General features: G+C 47.7%; 1 protein-coding gene across 1 annotated transcript in view; it reads left to right on the top strand.

Moving 5' to 3' along the window:
- The window catches only part of RNF213 (ring finger protein 213), a 2,876,335-nt gene that overhangs the window by 2,647,597 nt on the left and 204,544 nt on the right, over nt 1-24,194 (top strand). The window contains exons 57-58 of the mRNA XM_086931045.1: nt 6,668-6,919; nt 7,216-7,348. Coding sequence (XP_086787171.1) covers nt 6,668-6,919; nt 7,216-7,348 — 385 coding nt within the window. The remainder of the gene's footprint in view (nt 1-6,667; nt 6,920-7,215; nt 7,349-24,194) is intronic.

Here is a 24,194-nt window from a genome sequence, read left to right as displayed (position 1 = left end):
GATCCGGAGAAGCTCTACCCCTAGTCATTTTTTGACTAAACTTTTTGATCTTTTTGATCATTTCTTTCCTCGAGTCTTCGACTCTATCGGTGCCGGTAAGGATGCCCGGGTTCAAACCCTGCTCGAAGTGCGACCGACTGATGTCGGTTACGGACATCACCGGTGCCTGAAGTGCTTAGGCCTCGACCACGACGACCGCACCTGCTCTGACTGCTGGGCCCTGACGTCGAAGGCTAGGCCGGAGCGGTCCCGCAAGCGGCTCGAGCTCCGGCAGTCGGCCCCGCGCCGCTCCAGGTCCCGGTCCCTGTCCCACAGGAGGCCGAGGAACCGGTCGCGGGGTCGGAGTCATCGCAGCTCCGGGAGTGGACACCGGTCGTCAGGCTCCAAGTCCTCATGTAAGAGGCATGAGAGGTCGGAGAGACGTCATTGTTCCTCTGACCCACCCCGACGCTCGCACGATGCGGCCGGGGGCTCGGGCGACATCACCCACGCGGCTCCGCGGGAGTCGCAAGCGTTGCCGCCTGCCCCACACCTTCGGGTCCCCGGGCACGGCGCCGGAGGAGATCGAGCGGTACCTCATGGCCATGAGGTCCCTCCCTCCTCAGTCGGGTTCCATGGCGCCTCCGGGCCCAACGGTCCCGGCTGGAGGCCCTAGCGGGTCAGGTGCTTCGGCCCGACGCCGCCGGCGACTTCGGTCCCGGCGCCGCAGGACCTCACCGGATCCGCTTCCGGATCCGGGTCCTATCGCCGGTCGACCTCACCGGCGCCGGCCCCACGGGTGTCGCCCCTGGGGCCCACTGTGGACGCCGTCCCCAATGTTCCCTGCGGTCCGACTCTGGCGCCGGAACGGCGCCGCTGGGCGCCGCTTCGGACGGCCTTTGGAGATTGTTATTTCCATGAGGAGGCCCCGTCTGCTAAATCTGTTTTACAGGAAACGGGTGACGAGGAAGATTGGGAGGGGTCTGGAGACCCTCTGGCATTGGAGTGCCAGTCTCAAGAGGACTGGACATATAAGCTTGGGGAGGCCAGTGGTATTGACACTTCGCCAGACACTGGATTTTTCTCCCCTCCGACCGTTGCTTCGGAGGAGGGGTCTACATAAAGTGTAGTGTTGACGAGGGCGGCTAAGGCCTTAAACCTTGAGCTCCCCGTCGCGGCCGTGAGAACTAAACTCCTCACTGAGGTCCTCAAACCGCAGTCAAGCTCCAGCGAGCCTCTGCTGCCGTTCAATGAGGCCTTGTGTGACGTTCTTGTGGGCACTTGGTTTAAGCCCGCCACAGGTCCGCCTCTGGATAGGAATGTGGCCAGACGCTACCGCCCGGCCCCAGGCGACCCTTGTTTTTTGTCCACCCATCCCACCCCCGAGAGCCTGGTCATCCAGGCCTCCAATTCCCAGACCGCGTTCCCGTCCGCCCCGCCGACCGGGAATCCAAGAGATATGAACAGTTCGGGAAGAAGGTGTTCTCGTCCCTAAGCTTAGGGCTGCGGTCTGTCAATACCGCCTGTCTCTTGGGCCGCTACACCCACACCCTGTGGGACGCAGTTACGGACGTGCTGCCACGTGCTGTCCGGAGGAGGTCCTGGCTAAACTCGCCCAACCCCTTGCGGAGGGCCGAGATGCAGCGTGATATTCCATCCGGTGTGGGCTGGATACCACGGACTCACTGGGCAGGGCGATGGCAACGACGGTGGCGGTTCGACGCCACACCTGGTTGAGGTCCGCCAACTTCTCGTCCGATGTCCAGGCCACACTTCTGGACATGCCGTTCGATAGCCGTCGCCTCTGGCGACAAGGCAGACCATGCGCTGGAACGTTTTAAGGACTCCAGGGCTACCGCCAAGTCCTTGTACCTCTCGGCCACACGCCAGCAATCGGGTGCCTTTCGCTCCTTTCGTGGCCATGGAAGGGGCACCCCCACACGTGCTGCCAGCCACACGTAGCAGAATTTTCAACAGCGCATTTGCGGCGGTCGGGGACAACGGCGAGGCCAGTCCACACCTCCCTCAGCAGCACCCGCCTCAAAACCTTCCTAGTCCGAGTTTCCAGGCCCATGTGACGCCTGTAGGAGGCAGGGTTCGCCATCACCTCTCCCACTGGCGCACTATCACGTCGGACAGGTGGGTGCTGCAGATCGTCCGAAGGGGCTACTCCCTCCCCTTCGAGGGGACCCCTCCATCCATGCCACCGCAATTCCACCGTGTGTCAGGGGATCCCTTGCAACTTCTGCAAGAGGAAGTCACGGTCCTCTGGGCCAAGGGGGCCATCGAGCGCGTTCCTGGGCCAGAAGTAGGGTGTGGTTGTTACTCCCACTACTTTCTGGTACGCAAGAAGGGCAAAGGGGGCCTACGCCCTATCTTGGACCTGCGGAACGTCAACGGCTTCCTCCGGAAGGAGGAGTTCAAGATGCTGACTTTGGCTCAGGTCTTAGCTGCCCTGGACCCTGGAGACTGGCTGGTAGCGTTGGACTTGCAGGACGCTTATTTTCACATCCCCGTCATACCAGCCCACCGGCGTTACCTGCGGTTCACAGTAGGCCAAAAGCACTTTCAGTTTACCGTGCTCCCCTTCGGCCTTACCAGCGCCCCACGGGTGTTCACGAAGGTGATGGCGATGGTCGCAGCTCATCTGCGCAGGTTAGGGGTTTCAGTCTTACCCTACCTAGACGACTGGTTGTTGAAGGCGGGCTCGCCCCAGACAGTCGTCAGCCACCTCCAGACTACGGCAGACCCCCTGCATTTGCTGGGGTTCTCCATCAATGTGCCGAAGTCGCACCTGTGTCTCTCTCAGAAGCTCCTCTTCATCGGAGCGGTTCTCGACTCGGCGCAGTTTCGAGTTTACCCTCCCGAACAGCGGGTTCGTGATATACAGGCTCTGATTCCCATCTTTCAGCCTTTATCCCGAGTCTCGGTCAGGTTGACGCTGCGGCTTCTGGGGCTGATGGCCTCCTGCATCCTTCTGGTGCATCACGCCTGGTGGCGGATGCGGGCTCTGCAGTGGGACCTGAAGTTTCAGTGGGCCCAGCATCAGGGCAACCTGTCCGATCATGTTTTGATCTCGGAGGGCACTGCGAGACAACTGCAGTGGTGGCTCACGGACCGCGATTGGGTCAGTGGCAGATCCCTCTCCCTACCCCACCCGGAGCATGTGGTTGTGACGGACGCGTCCCTCCAGGGCTGGGGAGGCCACATGGGAGAGGCGGAGATCAGAGGCCTCTGGTCTCCGGCGGAGTCCTGGCTCCATATCAACCTTTTGGAGCTGCGGGCGATTTGTCTAGCACTGAAGGCATTCCTCCCCTCTGTCCGGGGAGTGTACTGCAGGTGTTCACGGACAACACCACTGCCATGTGGTACTGCAACAAACAGGGCAGGGTGGGGTCGTGGACCCTATGCCAGGAGGCTCTGCGCCTCTGGCAGTGGCTGGAACATCACGGCATGACCCTGGTGGTTCAACACCTGGCACGCTCTCTGAATGCCAGGGTGGAATAACTCAGCCGTCGGTGCATGATGGATCACGAATGGCGTCTGAACTCTGACGTGGCGCAAGGCCTCTCAGCAATGGGGAGAGCCTTGGTTAGATCTATTCGCCACAGAAGAGAACGCGCAATGTCATCAGTTCTGCGCGTTGGAATTTCCAAGGCGGCACTCACTCGGAGAAGCTTTTCGTCGCGAGTGAAGTTGCGGTCTATTGTACGCCTTTCCGCCTATAGCACTTCTGCCCAGAGTGCTGAAGAAGATCAGGCGCGACCAGGCCCAGGTTATCCTTGTGGCTCCAGACTGGGCACGAAGATACTGGTATCCCGAGCTACTCAGCATGTCAGTCGATCACCCGATTCGTCTGCCTCTTCGGGAGGACCTTCTGTCGCAGCAGCAGGGGACGGTTCTGCACCCGAACCTGTCCAGTCTCCACCTACAAGCTTGGAGATTGAGCGGCGGCAGTTGAGGCCATTTGACTTGCCTCCCGAAGTCTGTGATATCATTCCGGCAGCCAGGCGTCCCTCCACAAAGTCGGTATACGCCTGCAGGTGGAACAGTTTTGTGGCATGGTGCACAACAAAGGCTGTGGACCCACTCTCTGCACTCCTTTCTGAAGTTCTACTCTTTCCCTTGCCCAGCAGGGCTCTGCTCTGGGCACTCTTAAGGGATACCATTCTGCTCTTTCCGCCTTCTTACGGCTACCTGATCAGCCTTCCTTATTCAAGTCCCCCATTGTAAATTGGTTTCTGAAGGGCATCACACACATGTTTCCTCCTTTTCCCTTCGTGATGCCCTAGTGGGACTTGAATCTTGTACTTACTTACCTAATGTGTGCTCCCTTTGAGCCGCTCCATAACTGTCCTCTCCGTCTTCTTACTCTGAAGACTGCTTTCCTGGTTGCCATCACCTCTGCCAGGAGAGTGAGTGAGCTCTAGGCTCTTTCTTCTACTCCCCCTTTCCTCTCTGTTCATCCGGACAAGGTTGTGTTGCGGACAAGACCTTCCTTTCTGCCCAAGGTTGTCGCGGCCTTCCACATCGGGCAGTCCATTACCTTGCCCACCTTCTTTCCGCCTCTGCATCCCTCGAAAGAGGAAGAGAGGCTCCACCGTCTGGACCCAAAACGTGCGCTCTCTTATTACCTAGATCGCACACGCCAGTTCCGGGTGGATGACCAACTCTTTGTTGGTTATGTGGACGCGAAGAAGGGAAAGGCGGTACACAAGAGGACCATCTCGCGGTGGATCATCTTGTGTTTTCAGGCATGTTACTCCATGGCCAAAAAGCAGCCCCCTGCTGGATTGCGGGCTCATTCCACTCGAGCCACGGCAATAACAACTGCCCTGGGCCGAGGAGTCCCCTTACGGGACATTTGCCAGGCAGCTACGTGGGCCTCGCATCACACGTTTGCAAGACACTACTGCCTGGACAGCCAAGTCCGGAGGGATGGCTTCTTTGGCCGTTCCGTCCTCCAGGACTTTCTGGTGTGATTATTGGTTCGCAGACCCACCACCGGGGTTGGTATTGCTGGGGTATCTATTCTAAGGTAAGGAATCTATCACTAACTTGTCTCTTTCAGATGCACAAGTTACTACTTGTGTAACGATATATCTGTAAGAGACATTAGTTAGTGATAGATTCCTTACCAACCCACCCATCCTCCCCGTTCTGCGAACCGATATCTAGGGTTAAGGTCATCCCCTTTCAGGGCCCTAGTTTCATGGCACCAGTGTTGGTTCTATCATGGCTCTGCGTATCTGGCGCGGAAAAGCTGTGTATCAGAACTGACGTCAGCGCGCATGGGCGGCGTCTAAGTACTCCGACGTCATTCCGGCGCTAATGACGACGGACGCGGAGCCGCAGACGACGCCTACCGACGCGCAGGGGTATTGCTACGCAAAAATTTCCGGATCCCGTATGACGCCTGGGGATATTCTAAGGTAAGGAATCTATCACTAACTAATGTCTCTTACAGATATATCGTTACACAAGTAGCAACTTGTGCTTTAGTGGTATGGAATGTATCCGTTACAGTCATCAGCTCTTTTAAATATAAAAACGTTATTCTGTGATCCTAACGGAGAACAAAAGGGCACAGTCTTTCAGGGTATTTTAATGTTATTGCATACTAGTACAGAGGAAAATACAAATGCGTTTCAACCTCAACAGGTCTGGTTCACAATTCAGTGCAGAATGGATGACCTTTGTTACACATTCAAACCATTTTTTCATATACATATAAAACATAAGACATGTTCTGCTGCACATGGTTAGTATGTGTGCATAACAGCTCTTACTCATTCCATCCTTGTACTTGCACTGTGATATAGATTTGCACCTTCATAGAAACACAAATATTGAGCAAAAATATAAAGGATTCTGTCTTGATGTGAGGGTCAAAAATAGCAGACAAGCAGGACAAATTCTGGGAGTACATAAATGCATATAAATATCCTTAGAATACTCACAATGACCAGTATGAATTAATTCCAGAGTCAGATCGTGACAAGATATTGCTCTGTCTTCCATCAGTTCCATATTACTTTCTACATGTCCATTGTAATTTTCAGCATTGTGACTCTGAGTTTGAATTTTTCACCTCGCTGATGTCGGTCCTTCACTCCCACCTAGGAATTGGTATGGGTTTTGAAGGTTCAGCCCTATTGCATCAACCTTCCATCATCAGTAGTGCTGTGTATGAATGGCTTTCTACATTGAATGTGGTCCACCGGTGGTTAGGTATTTATCTGGTCAATATTTGGTCAATTAAGCCTGCTACATGAAAGTTCTTATTTGAAAGGGGTGTGATGTATCTCTTTACGCCAGTCCTATACAATCTTACTTTCTGAAAGTGCAGTTAAAAGTAATTTTAGTTTTTAGCAAAAAAGTATTTGAAAAAATAGTTTACAAATTGGTACTGATGCAAAATATATTTTAATCACTATGTGCTGGATGTCAACATATATGGGAGGGGGAGTCAGGTATGTGAGTATGATGATGCAGCAATGTCCTTATGTGAAAAGTTCCTAACCTAAGTTATTCTGACCTTAGCACTATTCTCCCATGCATTTTTCAGCTGAAGTCAAAGAAGGTTTGGTGTAATAAATGTGATGGCCCTATCTCCAGAACATATGGCCTTGTAATTAATTAATTTTTGAAGATCATTCCTTTTATCTCTTACTTTTTCGTCTTGTAGACTTTAGAGAAGAAGTTGATGGAGGTGAACACGGTGATCAGTCAAGACAACAGGATCAGCTCTAACCCAGTGGTGAAAATAGTGTATGGTGACCCCAAAACTTTCCTTTCCAGCCTACCCATGGATAGCCATGTTCACTGCTCCAAAATTTGGAGCTGCAGAAAAAGAATATCTATTGAATACCTGTGGCATGTGGCTCAGCAAAAGGATGGGAAGGACACTGTACCCATCCTCTGGAAATTCCTGCAGAAGGTGAGTGTTAAGGCAATAAAGTGTTGGTCTTTTGCATTAATCTTCTGTAGATTCACATTGATATGATGTACTTGCCCCAAGATTTCATTACATAGAGATACCAATCATGTGGGACCACAGTTAAAGTTCGATTACATTTTTCATCTGAGAATATTCACTTAATCTCACAGTTTATGGCTGTATTCCACCTTGTTCCCCTGCTTCTCCTTTGCCACCGTCATGACTTCTCTGGCACAGCTCTCTGTTCAAGTCTTATCTCCACCCTTTCTAACAGCTCTGTGTTTCACTTTTTTCAGGATACCGAGTTGAGGCTGGTGAAGTTTCTGCCTGATATCCTTGCGCTCCAGAGAGATTTGGTGAAAAGATTCCAGAACTGCATTGATATAGATTTCAAGAAGATTACCGAATTTCTGAGTAATATTCGATCAGGTGTGCGCTTTGTATGTTAGTTTGACAAACTTCTTCCATACCATTTACGCTACGTATGCCCACAATGCCTTGCACTGTAGACAACATCTTCCAACTGCTTTTCCACCATCTGGTTTGGAAGCATGCTTCTCTCTGGACCCTCACTTAAGAGAATTTGCACTCTTTGGTGTATAAATGCATTTTACAACTTGAACGCATGGCTGTTGGACTTATGGCTCAATAGGTATTTTGTATGGATATGTTGGAACTGAGGAAACTTTCCAGAATAACTTAATTTTGAATAAATATCTATAGCAACTTAATGCCCGGTCACTTTGGACATCATTTTTCAATGGAATTTTTCAGATTGTATAGCATGATTCCTAAATGCATTCAATGTGTGGAGTTCTCTTTTTTTGTGTCGGCCACAAATGGAGCACCTTTTTTGTGTCGGCCACAAATGGAGCACCTTGCAAGTTCTGCAGTCAGTCTTACCATAAGTGTCACTTTGTGTGTGGGTTTTTGAATTGTGCGGCCATTCATTCAAGACTTTGAAAGTATTTGTGGGAAAATTAGAAATGTCAGCGGATGTTTGTGGTCTTAATTTAATTGGTAGTCAATGTTAAGCTCCACTCTCTCATGAACCAGGCCTTCATAGTGATGTGAACACCTAAAATGTGGAGAAAGCTACGTTTTGCAAACTGAACAAAATTCTAATTTGGAAAATGAGTCATCAAAGGCAACAAGCAACAAAATCTTACATGTCATTGAACAATAGTTCAAAGTGTCAGTTTGTGGCCTCTCCACATTGGTGGCCCTTAAACATCTGTGAAAAATGACAGTAACCACATTGGACACCAACTAGTAATACCTGACTGCTGATGGTTCTCAACATAATACCTTGTAATCCCTGTAAGATTGCCTTCCTACACCACCAGAAAAAAATGATTATATTCTGTCTAAAATGTGGGGGGTTTGGAAAGGTTATCAAATCAATCTAGAGAGACCCCACAATGTGTTAATGCTTCATCTAAACCAAACCACAGAATCTGTTTTAGAACCCTATGTTAAAAGAAAGGGCGTTACGTACACTTGATAAGAGGCAAGCTCTCTTACAGCAGGATTTTAGACTTTAGGGAATCAGAACCACTCTGTTTAAGATGCTGCAACAACCATGGGCTATTGTACTGTCATATTGAGCATTACAGACCGGAATATACACTGGTTGTATTTGTGCTTTTCAAAGTAATCAAGACTGCACTAACCCAAGAGTACATTTAATACAAGGTAATCTATTTCAGGGACTTTGATTAGTGATGTCGCCTTCATTCAATAAACAGTATATCTATTGATATCCAAGCAGGCATTAAGCTGAAGTGGAACAGGATGTATTAAATAAACCACTCCTTTTCATGACCATAATATAGGAAACTAATTTCTCATCCGTGAACATAATGTAAATCTGGAATAAGTGTGTGTCTTGTTATAAAGGTGTGCAGTTTTTTCGTGTGACACAGTCATAGATCCCCATGGCATCAGCTTCCTCCCTGGTGAAGATGAGCACTGGCTTACTTTTGTCCAGTTCATGCAGAAATGTTACACTTAAATAGATGACCTTAAAGATACAATCTGAAGATCGAGTCAACGGTGTAAGGGTATTGTGGAGTTCTGACTGGAATGCCACATAAAATGTGGACTTAAAAAAAGCTTCAAGCTGCAACTGCTGTCAACAGTCAGAGACCTTGTCCTTCTTTGCCCTGCTGATCGTTCACTTTCCCTTTCGACTTGCCTTTATTTTCCTTCCACCACTTTGTTCATTATATCTGGCTTTGTTACGTCACTTCGGTACTATGGATTTATTAACTGTTTGAATTTGCCCTTCCTGTCCTGGGCATGGGGTCTCATGTGAGCCTTCATTAAAGGTAAATATTCATATATTATTCAAATGTTATTTTGTTCATGAAAATTGTAACTACACTACAAATGAGAAAGGAAAAAGCCATCAAATTAAAGAAAAGTAATGCAAGTTGTGAGTAGTATAATAACACTCACTTTGGGCCTTTTTACTAATAAGAGGTTTATATTAAGGCAAGCTGAAGATTGAATCCTTTGGGCTCTCAGCTTGGTATTCAAAGCACAGATGTGCCAGAAAGATTAGCTAGTGTTGTGGTGGCATGGGGCAGAGGATGTGTGGGCAGATTTACACCTATTCAAGATTCAAGTTTTATATATAAATGAATATATATATATATATATATATATATATATATATATGTTGTTTTTCTTTGAAGAAATCTTTCGAGTCACAAGACTAAGTGACTCCTTCTCTAAGTGATACTGCGCATTGGCATCAACCCACTTTGTTAGACTGTTTTGTCTCTGCCATCGAGGGTTGGACGTGTGTGCCCCTTTCTGTGTTTCAACTGCGTTCAGTACGATTCTTTGGTTCTTTTACTGTCTCTGAAGTTATTCTTTCGATCGTGCTTTTCACTTTTGTGCTGCTTTTGAATTTCGGCGGTTTGGGCTTCGACCTACTGCCCCTTAGGGCACCGCCCAACTCTGGCCTACTTCCGCATGCACTCGCTTCCATCCAAGATGCCCTTCTGATGGAACGCGCACACCCTTCAGGTTTTACCCGCGTTGTCACGTAAAATATTCACACGCTGATCAGCACCTCATGTGAACTTGTCTTTTGCCGGACCATCTTGAAGCCCCCTGCAACGCCTGCCAGTCCTTATGGTCCAAGAAAACCCTTTGGGTCGGAAATGTCTTGCAGAAATAGAGATGACACCCACAACATATCCAGCAAAGAGCACGCCCAGGAGGAGCTAGCTTCGGAAGGCGAAGAAGGGGTATTCACCCCTGATGAAAGCTGTGGCTTTGACATGGAGGTTGATCTGGGGATGCATAGCCTCCAATCCAGTCAGCATGTGAGTACTATGGCTCTTGACCCTGCTCCAATACTCAAGTAGGCTTCAAAACCTTCTCGTACAGAGGTTACCGGACCGCCTCTTCCTCCGAGCCATCTGAAAGAATGTTTTGGGTGCCCCACCCTCAAGCCCAGTTCCGAAAACTGATACCAAGGTCAAACCTTCAGTATCGACCTCTTCGGACCGAGACCGACCTTTGGAATCGAGCCAGCTACCGACCTCATCTGTCATGGGTGATCCCACCCCCGTTGAAGAACCGGGCCTTATGGGCCTGGCGGCGCAGGGCACGCCTTAAATCTCTGAGTTCACCTGCCTTGTCGGACAGAGACACAAGAAACTCTGTTAGGAGTAGAAAACCAGGTTTATTAGCTGCAGCTAAGCACAGTTGTCCCAGAAGTACAGAGTAGGTTCTTAGGGGACTGCTACTTTATTCCGTGGCGCACAATCTTTTATACCACACATATTTACAACGTATACTTCCAATACATGCAAGACTAGCTAATAGAAAATGTTGGAAAACAAGCTATCAAGTGTCCCAAATATCCCTTCTTTCAGACCCTGTGTGTCACCCCTCCCCACAAGTTAATCAGTGCTAGTGCCTACAATTCAATTAGCAGGTGGTAGGACGTATTTGTGTGCCTCAAAGGATAGTTGTGTAACAAGAGAATACAAGGAGAAAATAGCGAAGGCCAGTCGGATAAGATAAAGTAAGGAAAGAATAGGGAGAGCCAAACAGTCAGTCGAGACAGGGATAAATCAACCTAGACACGGATTAGTGGACTCGGCCAGACCCTGACATCGGTTTCGTAAACAAGGGCAGGGGGTTACTTTTTAACAGAAGAGACACATAGCAGCTGGAAAAGGCAAAAACACTCTGTTCGCCATGCTGCCTGAGTGAGGGCAACACAAAATGGGGACGGGACACAAAATGGAGGCCGAATACAGGACGAAATCGGAAACCGAAGAACCTCAGACCCTCCTTTTGCCATTACTCAGGCAAAACACAAAGGACTCAAGTTAGTCTGAGTCGATGTCAATGGCCATGAGGTCGTCGAGCTGTTGCTGCAACATCATTTTAAGGTGTTTTCTGTGACACAGACCTTGGGACACACATGGTGGCACAAAGACCGCAGATGGTAGGGCCACACTGTAAACAAAGACAACAAGAGAAAATGATGGCCAAAACCATTCCAAGGAAGGTTAATACCTTCCATCCCCATGTGGACAGTAGTCCCCAAAACCATCCCATCACAGACCAATCTCCTGTGTTCTGGTGAATCGACTCAAAAATTACGTGCAATTTAGAGATGGCTTGGTATACCGTAGGGGCATTATCAGGAATGTAAATGCAGCAACTAGACCTGATCAATTTACAGACTCCTCCGCGATCTGCTAGAACAATATCTAGAACCATCCGATTCTGCAAAGTCATAAGGCGGTCCGCCTGAAGTTCGGCTGTTAGATTACTCAAGGCTCCAGAAGTCACATTTATGGTAGCCTCAACAACACAAACTAACTGTCTAATGTTTCTGCTATTGGCCATGGGGCCCCAGAAAGGAAGCAACCCTTTGAAAAAGTTCCCTCCCTCTTGTCCTGCAGTGTCTTTGGAATCGATAACCCCTCTGCCATATCTATTTCTGCGATGACCTGAAGGAGCAGTGTAAAAGTAGGTGGGGAGCCACGTGTAGGCTCTGTCGTGGCCGACAAAGTATGTGCCCTGAGATGACACTAACGGTGAGGAAATCTGGGATGAATAGATGTATGTATGGGAACAAACACTCTTTTCCTGTTGGTTTTTAATATTTTGACCATTTATCTGTAAACACAAATTGCCTCGATGAGGTATGGTCCAAATTGGTGGGGGATCTCCTTCGCCTAGCCTTATCTGTGAGGCTAGTAACATAACGAGTCGCGTTCCAACCATCATACGCTTGTTTCTCATCAACGGGGATTTTGCCACTTTCGGCAACTCTAGCCAGAGCCACTATTCCCTTTATCAAGGAACTATGACTAAAATCTGCTCCACCACCATATGGACCAACAAGAGGATGTCGAAGTTGATTCTGGTATGTATTTGAAAACATGGCCAAATAGGCCCAAGCGGAACCTTCGTAAGAAAGGACTAAATATGGCATCCCTTTCTCTGTGTTATGGGCCATGAGTCCACAAACCCAACAGTCAGTAGTATTGACTGCCAGTTGATGCTGATGCAACAGCTGGATGAATGAATTGTTAAAGTATTCTGTTCTCCTAATTTGCTCGTGCTCTGGGAGTGTATGGAACTGATGCGGGGAGGAAGTAGTGGAAAAAGGCAAAGAAACAGAAGTAGAAACAGGTGCTTGCTGCATAGTGTGAACAACCCAACCCACACAAGCCAATAAAATACATGAACATATTAAAATGCACAAGGTTACGCCACATGGACTAAACGACAGTTTCTTATATTTACTTTTCATTTCTTGGTTTTTATCATTCTTTTCCAATTTAATATCCATCCTCTAAAGCTTTGCTCATGGTAATCTTCCTAGATCACTTAGTTGTGATTATTAGCCGTCCTATGACACTGCAAGTCCTGCAGACCTATTGCCACTACTCAGGTCACAGCCTAAGACTCCTACCGTGACCCTGCAACTTGATGGATAGTGAAAGAAATGTCTCTCAAAAGTGTAACCAGAAAAAAGAAAAGAAAAAAAGTTTAATTATTCTTAATCAGTCTAGGTCTCCGGTTGTACCGGGTCTTGTCAGGTATCGTTTGCTCTCGAAACAAAGTCTCTGAGTTTGTTGTGTTCAATCGCAGATGTTATGGTACAGCTTCTTGCAGCACGTTGTCGTCTTCTTTTTCAGACCTTGTCTGATCCAGAAGTGCACTACTGAATGGTACCAACCGAGGGACCCTTTCGCCCTCACTATCACATACACCCTTGCGGAAACACTGGTCAAAAGGCAAAGACAAAGGTACCCTTTTGCAGTGCACGCCATGGATCCAATTCTTCTTTCCGACGACCTTTACTGCTGTACGTGTCACCAGAAGAACTTGCAGAGGCGGCCCCCAACAGGGTTCCAGATTCTTTTTTCACTGAAAATTCTTCAGGCAGACCCAGTCTCCGGGTTAGATGGAGTGACCTGGGTCTGCGGAGGCCTCCGGCAAAGAGTTTTGAACCTGTTGGTGAAGAACACGCAATTTAGTGGTGAGGTCATGCAAGTAGTCAATCAATATAGGATACGGAATATCTGAGTACTTTTTAGGTCGAGAGACTCCCGACGCATTAGCTGGGCGCCTAAAAACAACCTCGTATGGGCTGAGTCCTAAGCGAGAGTGTACAGCTGTCCTCGTAGATAGGAGTTCCAAAGGAAAAGCATCGGACCAAGCAAGACCCGTGCTGGCCTGAATCTTTGCTAGTTTGAGCTTGAGAGTGCCGTTATAGCACTCTACCAAGCCTGCTGACTGAGGGTGGTTTGCCGCATGGAATTTCTGCCTAATACCAAGACCCGCAATCACCTTCTGCATAATTTGGCCTACAAATTCGCTTCCATTGTCATGCCAGACAATTCGCGGCAAACCAAACCTCAGGAAGAATTCCTTCAAGAGAGCTTTGGCAGTGGACAAAGCAGTATTATCCTTTAGGGGGTAGGCCTCTATCCATCTGGAAAAGGCACACACCACCACCAGAACATACTTAAGATTGTTGCAACGTTCCATATGAATGTAATTGATTTGTAATACCTCAAAAGGATGCGTAGTGGGAGCAAAATGACCTGCCGGAGTTGGGGTTCCCTTTCCTGGATTATGCATCAAACAAACGATACAATGTTTCACCACATTTTCTGCACATTTAGGGATTCCTTCATTCTGCCATACTGGAGCCAGAAGTTTGCATATCCCCTTCGCACTGATGTGGGCTGGACCATGCGCCATAGTTACTACAGGCAGTACATAGGCGTCTGGTAACAGCCAACGTTGGTGTTCTGACAATTCCGTCCAACACCCTGTCGCGCCTAACATTCCCGTACTTTCTCTCCACTTATTCAATTCCTTCTCTGTAGCCTCTTCTTGAATCATTCTCACACTTTCTATTGTGTCGTCACACATTCCTCCTTCTCTGACCCATCTTGCAGGGCCTGCAACATATATGCGACTTGTAGCATCTCTCGCTGTTTCTTTCGCTACCTCGTCTGCAAAAGCATTCCCGCGACCCACATCATCAGTGATCCTTTTATGTGCACTACACTTTACAATTGCTATCTGGGTAGGCAAAGCAAGTGGTTCGAGAAGGTCAGTTACCAACTGACCATGCTGTATCTTAGTCCCATGTGAGGTAAAGAATCCTCTTTCCCTCCAAAGGCCGCCATAACTATGGGCCACCCCAAATGCATATTGGCTATCGGTGTAAACATTCACTCTTTTTCCCTTAGCCAACACACACGCTCTCGTCAGGGCAATCAGCTCAGCTGCTTGGGCTGAATTCTGCCTAATGCGTGCTGTCTCTACAACTGTATGCAAAGTGGTAACAGCATAGCCCGCAGTCGTTTCACCATTGGGAAGCTTGAAACAAGACCCATCCACCCATAGGATCCCATCCGGGTCCACGAGTGGTGTATCTTTTAAGTCTATTCTGCCTTTCATTTCCTCCTCTGTATGGAGAAAACAATCATGTTGTTCTTGGATGTCTTTCTCTTTTGGAATGGGTAACAGTGTTGCTGGATTCAAAGTATTACATCGCTTGATGTGTATATGACTAGCCAAGAGCGTCAGCTCGTACCCAGACAAGCGGGCACTCGTGAGATGTTGTGTTTTCGTTCTGTTCAAAAGAGTATCCACTGCATGGGGTACCATAACAACGAGAGTGTTTTCCAGTACCAATCCAGCAGATTGACGAATGGAGATCGCTGCTGCTGCTGTAGCTTTGAGACAACTAAGCAATGCCTTGGCTACTGGATCCAATGTAGCCGAAAAATAGGCACATGGCCGCTGTTTGTCTCCGAATTGTTGAGTTAAAACTGACAACGCACAACCTTCTCTTTCATGAACGTAGAGTGTGAAAGGCTTACTGTAATCCGGAGTACCTAACACAAGGCTGTACGTAAGTTAGAAAAACTCTTCTGACATTTGTCAGTGCAAGGAAGAGGTTGGGTTGTGTCTTTTAGAGTAAGTGCCAGCAGAGGTTTAGCCATCAAAGAAAAATTTGGAATCCACTGTCTACAATAAGAGGTAATGCCCAGAAAGGCACGCACCTCCCTTTGTGTGGATGGTACAGACATTTGTGCGATTGCTTGAATACGTTCTGGGGTCAATCACCTTCCCTCCTTCGACAAGAGATGACCTAAGTAGGTAACCTCTTGGCGACAATATTGTAGTTTAGAGGGTGACACCTTGTGATGCAGATCAGACAAATGACGCAACAGCGAAACAGTCGCATTCTTACAAACATCCTCTGAATCAGCAGCAACCAACAAATCATCCACATACTGAATAAGGGTGGCACCTGGGGGCAAAGTGAAAGCATCAAGCTGAGATTTCAAAGCCCGACTATAAATGGAGGGACTCTCACAATAGCCTTGCGGTGCACGTTTGAATCGGGAACTTCGGCCTCCGAGAGAGAAGCCAAAAATATCCCTATTCTCCTCAGCAATAGGAATGCTGAAGAAAGCATTTTTAAGGTCAATAACTGAGAACCAGGCAGCTGAAACAGGTATCATTGTGAGCAAGGCAGTGATATCTGGGACGACAGGAAACTGGGGCACAACAATCTTGTTAACCTCCCGAAGATCAATCACAAGACGATATAAAGGAGGTTGAGAAGAATCAGTGCATTTAAGAACAGGTAGAGCAGGACTATTGCAAACATTTCCTCTTGTTTCTTCAACCACACCCTTCTGAACTAAATCATAGATGATAGCCAACAGAGCTCTTTCACCATCGTTGGAAATTTTATACTGAGGAATGCGTGGTAATTTAACATTAGGCTTGACAGTAACCACGTAAGGTGGAATTTGGAGGAGACCAACATCATTCGGACCTGTAGCCCAAAGAGTAGCAGGAAGGGAATGCAATTCGGGTGGGAGTTGGTCCTTAGACAAATACCTAGTAGAAACCAATTTCTCACCTAAAGTAAGATGTACACCAGAGGGGAAACAATACATGAAGACATTTCAATAAGTCCAAACGTTGTAAATTCTCGCAGTAACCAGTCGTTAAAATGAGCGGGGCCTCCAAATCCTAAGGACCAATTGAGATAGGCAAAGGGCAAGAAACCGGGCTACGAACTGGGGCGCCAGAGAATCCTACAGAAACGTTTGTTAAGCCAGACAAAGGTGCCCCAGGGAGTTTGGAGTGAATGATAGAACTTCTCATTGCACCAGTATCCAAAAGAAATGGCTCCGAAACACCTAATGCAACAACTTCAACCTAAGGCCCATTCTGATCCACTGGAACTGATACGACTTCCTTGCTTTGTCCATGGCTGTCCTAGCTAGTGTGAAAATCCTGATTCTCACTTTCAACACAATAGTCGTCATTGTAATATTGTGCAGACTGAGTATTCTGCTGGTCAAAATAATTCATAGAATTCTGAGAGGGAAAGGAACGCTGTCCCTGAGACAATGCACCTCGCCCTCTACCTCTGGGTGCTGATTGAAAACCACCACAGGCTTGCGGTCCTGGCAATCCACCATTACGCTGCAATAAAACCGGACAGCTATTCTTGAAATGACCTTCCTCTTTACAATAGGCACATTGATTTGGACCTAGCAAAGGTTGCGAAACAAAGGGTTCAGGTTTCTGTAACAACCTCTGAAACTGGGGAGGCTGTTGAGATTGGCGCTGAGCAGAACGAGGGGGATAAGCCTGTTGCAAAAGAACCTTCGTTTTTAATTCTTTCGTCTTTTTCTCAAGACTATCCTTTTACTCCTTATCCCTATTCTCGAAATACTGAGCAGTGTCTAATATCTGGGCAGACGAAGAAACAGCCCACGAACTTTCAGAGTCTTTCAATTTATTCGATAATTCTGGAAGTAAATTAAATACAAATGTATCCACGAATAATCGCTGTCCACCCTCAGTACCCATATCTTGACCACTTTGGTCGATGAACGTCTCCTCGAAACGGGTAAACAAATCGGAGACACTCTCATCTTTCTTCTGTTTAAAAGCAGCTAACTTATCCCAGTCAACACGTAAGGCAGGCATCATCGTTTTCATTAAAGTGATGATCCTACCGGGTAATTCTGCAATCAAATCATCGGATTTAGCACCACCAACCTGTGCTGCATCCGCAGCAGTAATAGCAGCCCAATTACCACCTAAAGCTTGGTCGTGGTCCTCCCTACCAATCCGAGCCCATATCGCTTGTGGGACTACATTTCCCATCAGCATATCAATATCGGCCAAATTCATAATACATGCATCAACAGTCTGGGACAGCTCTTATAATACCCAGCAGGATTTTTACGAGGGTCCGGTAAAGACTGTTTAATCTCCTAAACTTCAGATCGTTTCCAGGGGACATGTACCCATATACGCTGGAAATGAGTAGGGACACGCGGAATATTGCCTGCTTGTGGAACCTCTTCTCTCCATACTGGAGGAACTTCTCTCATAGGATAATGTTTTACTTTCTGTCTAACTGCAGGATCAGGTTCAAGAAAAGCCTGAGAAGAAAATAAAGACCTGAAAGTGACAAGTGTCCTTATGGCGTCCTCAACCCCAGAACCCACAATAAGTCCTTTATCAAATTTCGCCTGTACGTCTAACAGACCCTGGGGAGCTAAACCCAAATCCATATCCTCCCATCCTTTGACAAGAGTGTCACACATAACATTAAAAACATATCTCTGCGTGGGTGCGTCCCACTGGTGAAAGGTGCTCATGATATTGTGCACGCTATACTGTGGACCACTTATGATCCATTTGTGAGCAAGAGGTTCCAACACAATTCGCTCGTCGGGACCTGGGAGTTGACTACGGGATTGCCTTCGAGAAAAAGCAGGAGTCAGGTTAAAAGATCCGAAGAGGGGGGAGAAAAGGCCAGAAGCAGTATCGACCAATCGTTTACGAGATGTGGGAGAATCTGACAGTAGAACGGGAGACAAGGTATTAAGCAAAGCAGGAGAAGGGCTGACCGTTACAAGAGGAATCGGGGGTAAAGGAGACTGAGATACAGGAGTCCGAGGGACAGAAGTTGGTGGCAAAGGAGGCGGGGTGCCAATACTGGAAGGGACAATTGTGAAAGAGTCGGGACAAATGGCGGAACAACAGGTGGCTGGACAAGTGGTAACGATTGGTGTGCATTAGCACATAGGGCGGAGGCAATCTCAACAAATGGGTACATTAAGGGATCGTCGTCAAGATCCTTACTCTGTGGAGAAGTAGGCAACACAGGGTAACATCTATCTACTGCCATACGATGCTGTCTTTCTGAGACTTCAATCGCCTGATCAATCTCATTATCTTTAAACTGCTGGGCAGCCTGTATAATCGTCATACTTTTCTCTTTCTTATCTCTTTTTGCCTGCTTAATTTCTCTCTGTTTGGCTTCCAAACGCCAGAGGCGGAAAGAGTTAAACATTGCCTGCCGGGCTTTTCTTTTAAACAAAATTGCTTCTAGATTATCTAATATGTCAGGCTCAAAGCTATCATTTTGTGGCCACTGCAGAACACCATCTTTCTTTGTGTATCGAATCCATGCCTCGTTAAAGGCAATGGGGCCAACACCATGTTTTGAATAGAGCGCATAAGTGGGAGTTCCAACCGGAGGAATTGGACAAGAGTCCTCCAGCCGGGAATCCCTATTGCAACCAAAACAACAAAGCTTCCTAAACTTGCTGAGACCTGGCATCTTTAATTCCCTGGTCTGCTTACAAACTTCAAGGGGTTAGAGCAAATAGCACAGCACAAACGTACTCACCCCTTGGCTTCGGCTATTGCAATGGTCGAATAACAAACCCAAAAAACAAAACAAAGAAGTGGGCGCTACCCACGAATACTTAACTAAGTGACTAACTTGTCTAACGTCTCGCAATACCAGTCGTCTGCAAAGGGGTCAAGGCAGGGCGGCAGTCAGGGCAGCAGTCGTCAGCCGCTGTCGGAAAGGAGTAGCCGCGCTGCAAAAGACCTTCGGTCCACTTCGACCTGCAGGGATCGCTTGATGTGGTTCGCGAATCCTCCGGAATTTTCTTGCGAGGCTCCTCACGACCCTCTGGCTGAACCGCTACTGCTGAAGCCGCCCCACGTTGGGCGCCAGTTGAAGAACCGTGCCTTATGGGCATGGCGGCGCAGGGCACGCCTTAAATCTCCGAGTTCACCTGCCTTGTCGGACAGAGACATGAGACACTCTGTTAGGCGTAGAAAAACAGGTTTATTAGTTGCAGCTAAGCACAGTTGTCCCAGAAGTACAGAGTAGGTTCTTAGGAGACTGCTACTTTATTCCGTGGCGCACAATCTTTTATACCACACATATTTACAACGTATGCTCCCAATACATACAAGACTAGCCAATAGGAAAAGTTGGAAAACAAGCTATCAAGTGTCCCAAATACGCCCTTCTTTCAGACCCTGTGTGTCACCCCTCCCCACGAGTTAATCAGTGCTAGTGCCTACAATTCAATTTGCAGGTGGCAGGACGTATTTGTGTGCCTCAAAGGATAGTTGTGTAACAAGAGAATAAAAGGAGAAAATAGCAAAGGCCAGTCAGGTAAGATAAAGTAAGGAAAGAATAGGGAGAGCCAAAAGGTCAGTTGAGACAGGGATCAATCAACCTAGACATGGATTAGTGGACTCGGCCAGACCCTGACATCGGTTTCGTAAACAAGAGCAGGGGGTTACTTTTTAAAAGAAGAGACACGTAGCAGCTAGAAAAGGCAAAAACACTCTGTTAGTTAGGGCAGCACAAAATGGCGACGGGTCACAAAATGGCAGCCTAATACAGGACGAAGTCGAAAACCGTAGAACCTCACCCTTCCCCGTGGGAGAACACAGGATTGCATTGTTCTTGTCATCGTCGCCTAGTGCACTTTCATAGGATTCATGTACTATCTTCAACCAAGTCGAACCACCTGGAGTTTCAGGTGAGTGGTCTTATGACATCATCTACCTCGGTGCCGAGCAAGACTCTCAGACCCCCACCAAAACCTCGGTCCCAAAAATTAAGGAGCTGAACCATTTGAAATCTTCATTGGTGTACTAGTCTCCTGTCGATCCCATTCTCCAGAAAATTGACTTCCGACTACGGGAAATTCCCATCTAGCTAGGTACAGGTCAGACACTTGCTTCCCTGCCACCAAAGAGGAAGCTGTCCTTTCAAGAGTCACTAAACAGCAATGTCCCTCAAAAAAGGAAGATCAAGGACAAAACCACCAGAACTACATATAAGCTTCTTCCTCCTCCTCCACCACCACCTTCATGACCACCCCCTGCCTCTCCTTCTACATCGCCACTTGCTGACCCACTTGCTGCTTCACTTTCAGGGTCACTACGTACAGATCATGGGGGGATATAAGGGCCATTATGGGATCCTGACCCATTGAATGCATATAACACTGATCCCCTTACCCTTAATGATCCGGACCTTTTCCTACTTGCCCATCCTCTCCAGAAGATTCCACTTCTTTTTAACCGGGAATTGCCAGGGCAGCTGCTTTCCATAATGTTGAGATGCACAAAGAGTCTCTAGAGCAGGATGTTTTGCTGTACACCCTCTCTTCCACACAAAGACATACCCAGTATTTACCTATACTTCCTGGCATGATGAGGCATGCTGAGGACATTTTTAAAGGTGCAGACAAGAAAAAGCCCTCACCACTGGAGGGACAACTCTGATCAGCACTCTTGCGTGAAATAAATTCGCTAAAACAAGTCAACTCTCCTTTTGTCGTTTCTCACATGTGTTTATTCACTAATGTATTCCAGTAGATAGTTACTCCATGCTGGTACTTAATTGTAATTGTAGTAATCATTACAAGAAATGTAAACAGGCGTCAATGTTAAACAATTCACAGGAATTATCAATAACTTCCCCCAATGCATTTTGGGTCTAGCCCTTCTTCAGGGGGTAATTCCTAAAGAGAGAAGAAATGTAATGCTCTAAGTATTCCTGGAGCAAAATGTGTTCAAAAAGTGTTACCTTGTGATAAAAGTAACTGTGTGCATCGCAGTTAGTCATGCAAAAGACCAAGTGATTGTCAAGGTGAGATTGAAAGTATCTTTGGTCGTTAGTCGGTATCTGAAAGTAAATGTGAGGCTTGAAAATGCTAACTGCTGAAACATTGTACCCCGGCACTTGACATTGATAAATAACATTTAGTATCCCTTGTAGGGACCTTTTACTCTTCTCCCCCTGGGAAAGTTTCTATATCGCTTGATCAATGCGCGCAGCCGAGATTTTATGTTTACAGTATGGGGGCTTAAACCCGCCCCTCTTCTTCATTGGCTGGCTTCCTAAACGGAGGCCAGCCATTGGACGAGAGGGGCATCTGTCCGTTCAAGCCCCGTCTTTTTGGGATTGAGGGGTGTGTTTTTTTTGTTTCTTTCTGTTTTCTTTCTCTCCTCTTCCTATTGGCTGGAATTTAACATTCCACCCAATGGGAAGAGAAGAGAAAGAAAACACGCCCCTCAAACCCCAAAATGACGCTGGTTTCTCCAAGGCATTTCTGCCTCGCCTCTGAGAAACGTGGTGGTGTGCATGGCGTTGTCACACAATACACTATAACTTGGCCGCTTAAGTATGACTGAGACAAAGTCACCTTTGTGTATTAAGTGTTCGAGGTCAGACCGGGCGAGGTGGGTTTTGTCTCTGTCTGCAATTGTGAATGGTATTGTTTAGTTGCATTTATTCAGTATGATTAACTGTCAGCCTGCGTCACATTTGGCATCAGGGTGTGCTTTGCATCTGTAATCGGACCACCATATTTTCATTGTCCTGCTTGGTGACGACACAATAGGCTATTTGCATAGGAGCGCTCATTGATACCTTTGCTTTTTACTCAGCTTTGTCGGGTAGTCTTGCCTCTTGTCATAGAACTGCTGTTTTTGCACTCGTCTACCATAACAAGATGGCCGCTTAGCCGGAGTAGTCTAGACGACGTGGTTTGTTATGCCCGGTTCACGTGACGATGGTCTTCCGGACTGTCGGGTCTCCAAGGTCTGAAATTAACTCAGGCTTTTTTTTGGACTAATAAATCTTTCATCTGTATATGTTGGCACATAAATTTGTGATTTCAATAAGAGCATTAGTAATATTCCATCTCAGAATCTATATTTTGATGGGTAGTCTTGATGAGCTCCATTGTAATAGCCAAACATTACTTTCTTACCCTTATAAGATGGCCGCCACTTTAGAGTTGCTGTGATGACGTGGTTTGTAATATTCAGCTCACGTGACATCGTCGTCCCGGCTTGTTGGACATAAGCGGTTTGATTTAAAATCAACAGTGGTCATTTCTGATTTTTACTGCCGGTTCGCTGACTCGTCCCTCAGCGCCCGCCTGTACTGCAATATCTGCACCCTGGTAAGTGGCTTGATAAAGTGCCCGGCTGCATTGTTTGTTGTGCCGGGTCCGTTTCATTAGTTGTAAAGGATATTGTAACAACGCATAGTGTGATCTTTTTGAGACCACCAACATGGAGATATCTGATCGTCATGCAGTGGAAGGTTGACCCTAATACGTGTGCTTTTACATGGCGCTATTATGTCGATATTAGACTGTGGGACTGCATGTCATTATTGACACCCATGCTAAATTTGTTGTTCGCATGCATCTACAATAATACACCGATTATTATGTTTCCCATACATGCCTCTTAAAAATAAGACCGTATTGTATCGTCGACAGATAGCTTGTATTTGGTTAACACATGGGCGTATTGTGGCTAGCAATACAGATGATTAGATGGTGTGTTTTGAACGACTCCGTATGTGATGCTGACCGCATATGATTTCATCCAGGCTGTTACTCACAGAATAATAGTAGCATGCAGTCTTATCTATATCTCTTTTGTCTACTCTTGGCAATTTACTCTCCTAGGCTAGTATTTACAGGCCATCTTGATGTGTTCCCAGTGTGGGGGCTCTGTGTGTGTGGGGGGGGCTCTGTGTGTGTGTTATCGTTTTTTCTGGCCACTGTTCCCTGTGTGTGGGGCTCTGTGTGTGTGTGGGGGCTCTGTGTGTGCGGGGGGGGGGCTCTGTGTGTGGGGGGGGCTCTGTTGTGTGTGGGGGGGCTCTGTGTGTGTGTGTGTGTGGTCCTCTGTGTGTGTGGTCCTCTCTGTGTGTGTGTGTGTGGGGCTCTCTCTCTGTGTGTGTGGGGCTCTGTGTGTGTGTGTGATTTCATCCAGGCTGTTACTCACAGAATAATAGTAGCATGTAGTCTTATCTAAGCTCTTTTGTCTAATCTTGGCAATTTACTCTCCTAGGCTAGTATTAACATGCCATCTTGACGTGTTCCATGTGTGGGGGCTTTGTGTGTGTGTGGGGGGGGGGGGGGCTCTGTGTGCGTGTGATCGTTTTTACTGGCCTCTGTTCCCTGTGTATGGGGCTCTGTGTGTGTGTGTGTAGTGGGCTCAGTGTGTGTGGGGGGAGGGGCTCTGTGTGGGGGGGCCTCTGTGTGGGGGGGGCTCTGTGTGTGGGGGACTCTGTGTGTGGGGGACTCTGTGTGTGGGGGGCTCTGTGTGGGGGGGGCTCTGAGTGTGGGGGGGCCTTGTGTGTGTGTGGGGGGCTCTGTGTGTGTGGCTCTCTGTGTGTGTGTGTGTGGCTCTGTGTGTGTGGGGCTCCGTCTGTGTGTGTGGGGGGGGGGCTCTGTGTGTGTGGGAGGCTCTGTGTGTTTGCGTGGGGGGGGCTCTCTATGTGTGTCTGGGGCTCTGTGTGTGTGGGGAGGCTGTGTGTGTGGGGGGGGGCTCTGTGTGTGTGTGTGGGGGGGGGGGGGGTTGCTCTGTCTGTGTGTGTGTGGGG

This window comes from Lissotriton vulgaris, chromosome 7 (genome assembly GCF_964263255.1).
Source record: "Lissotriton vulgaris chromosome 7, aLisVul1.2, whole genome shotgun sequence".
In the NCBI taxonomy this organism is placed as follows: Eukaryota; Metazoa; Chordata; class Amphibia; order Caudata; family Salamandridae; genus Lissotriton; species Lissotriton vulgaris.
Note: the sequence above shows the minus strand (reverse complement) of the source record. Positions and strands in the feature narration are given on the sequence as shown.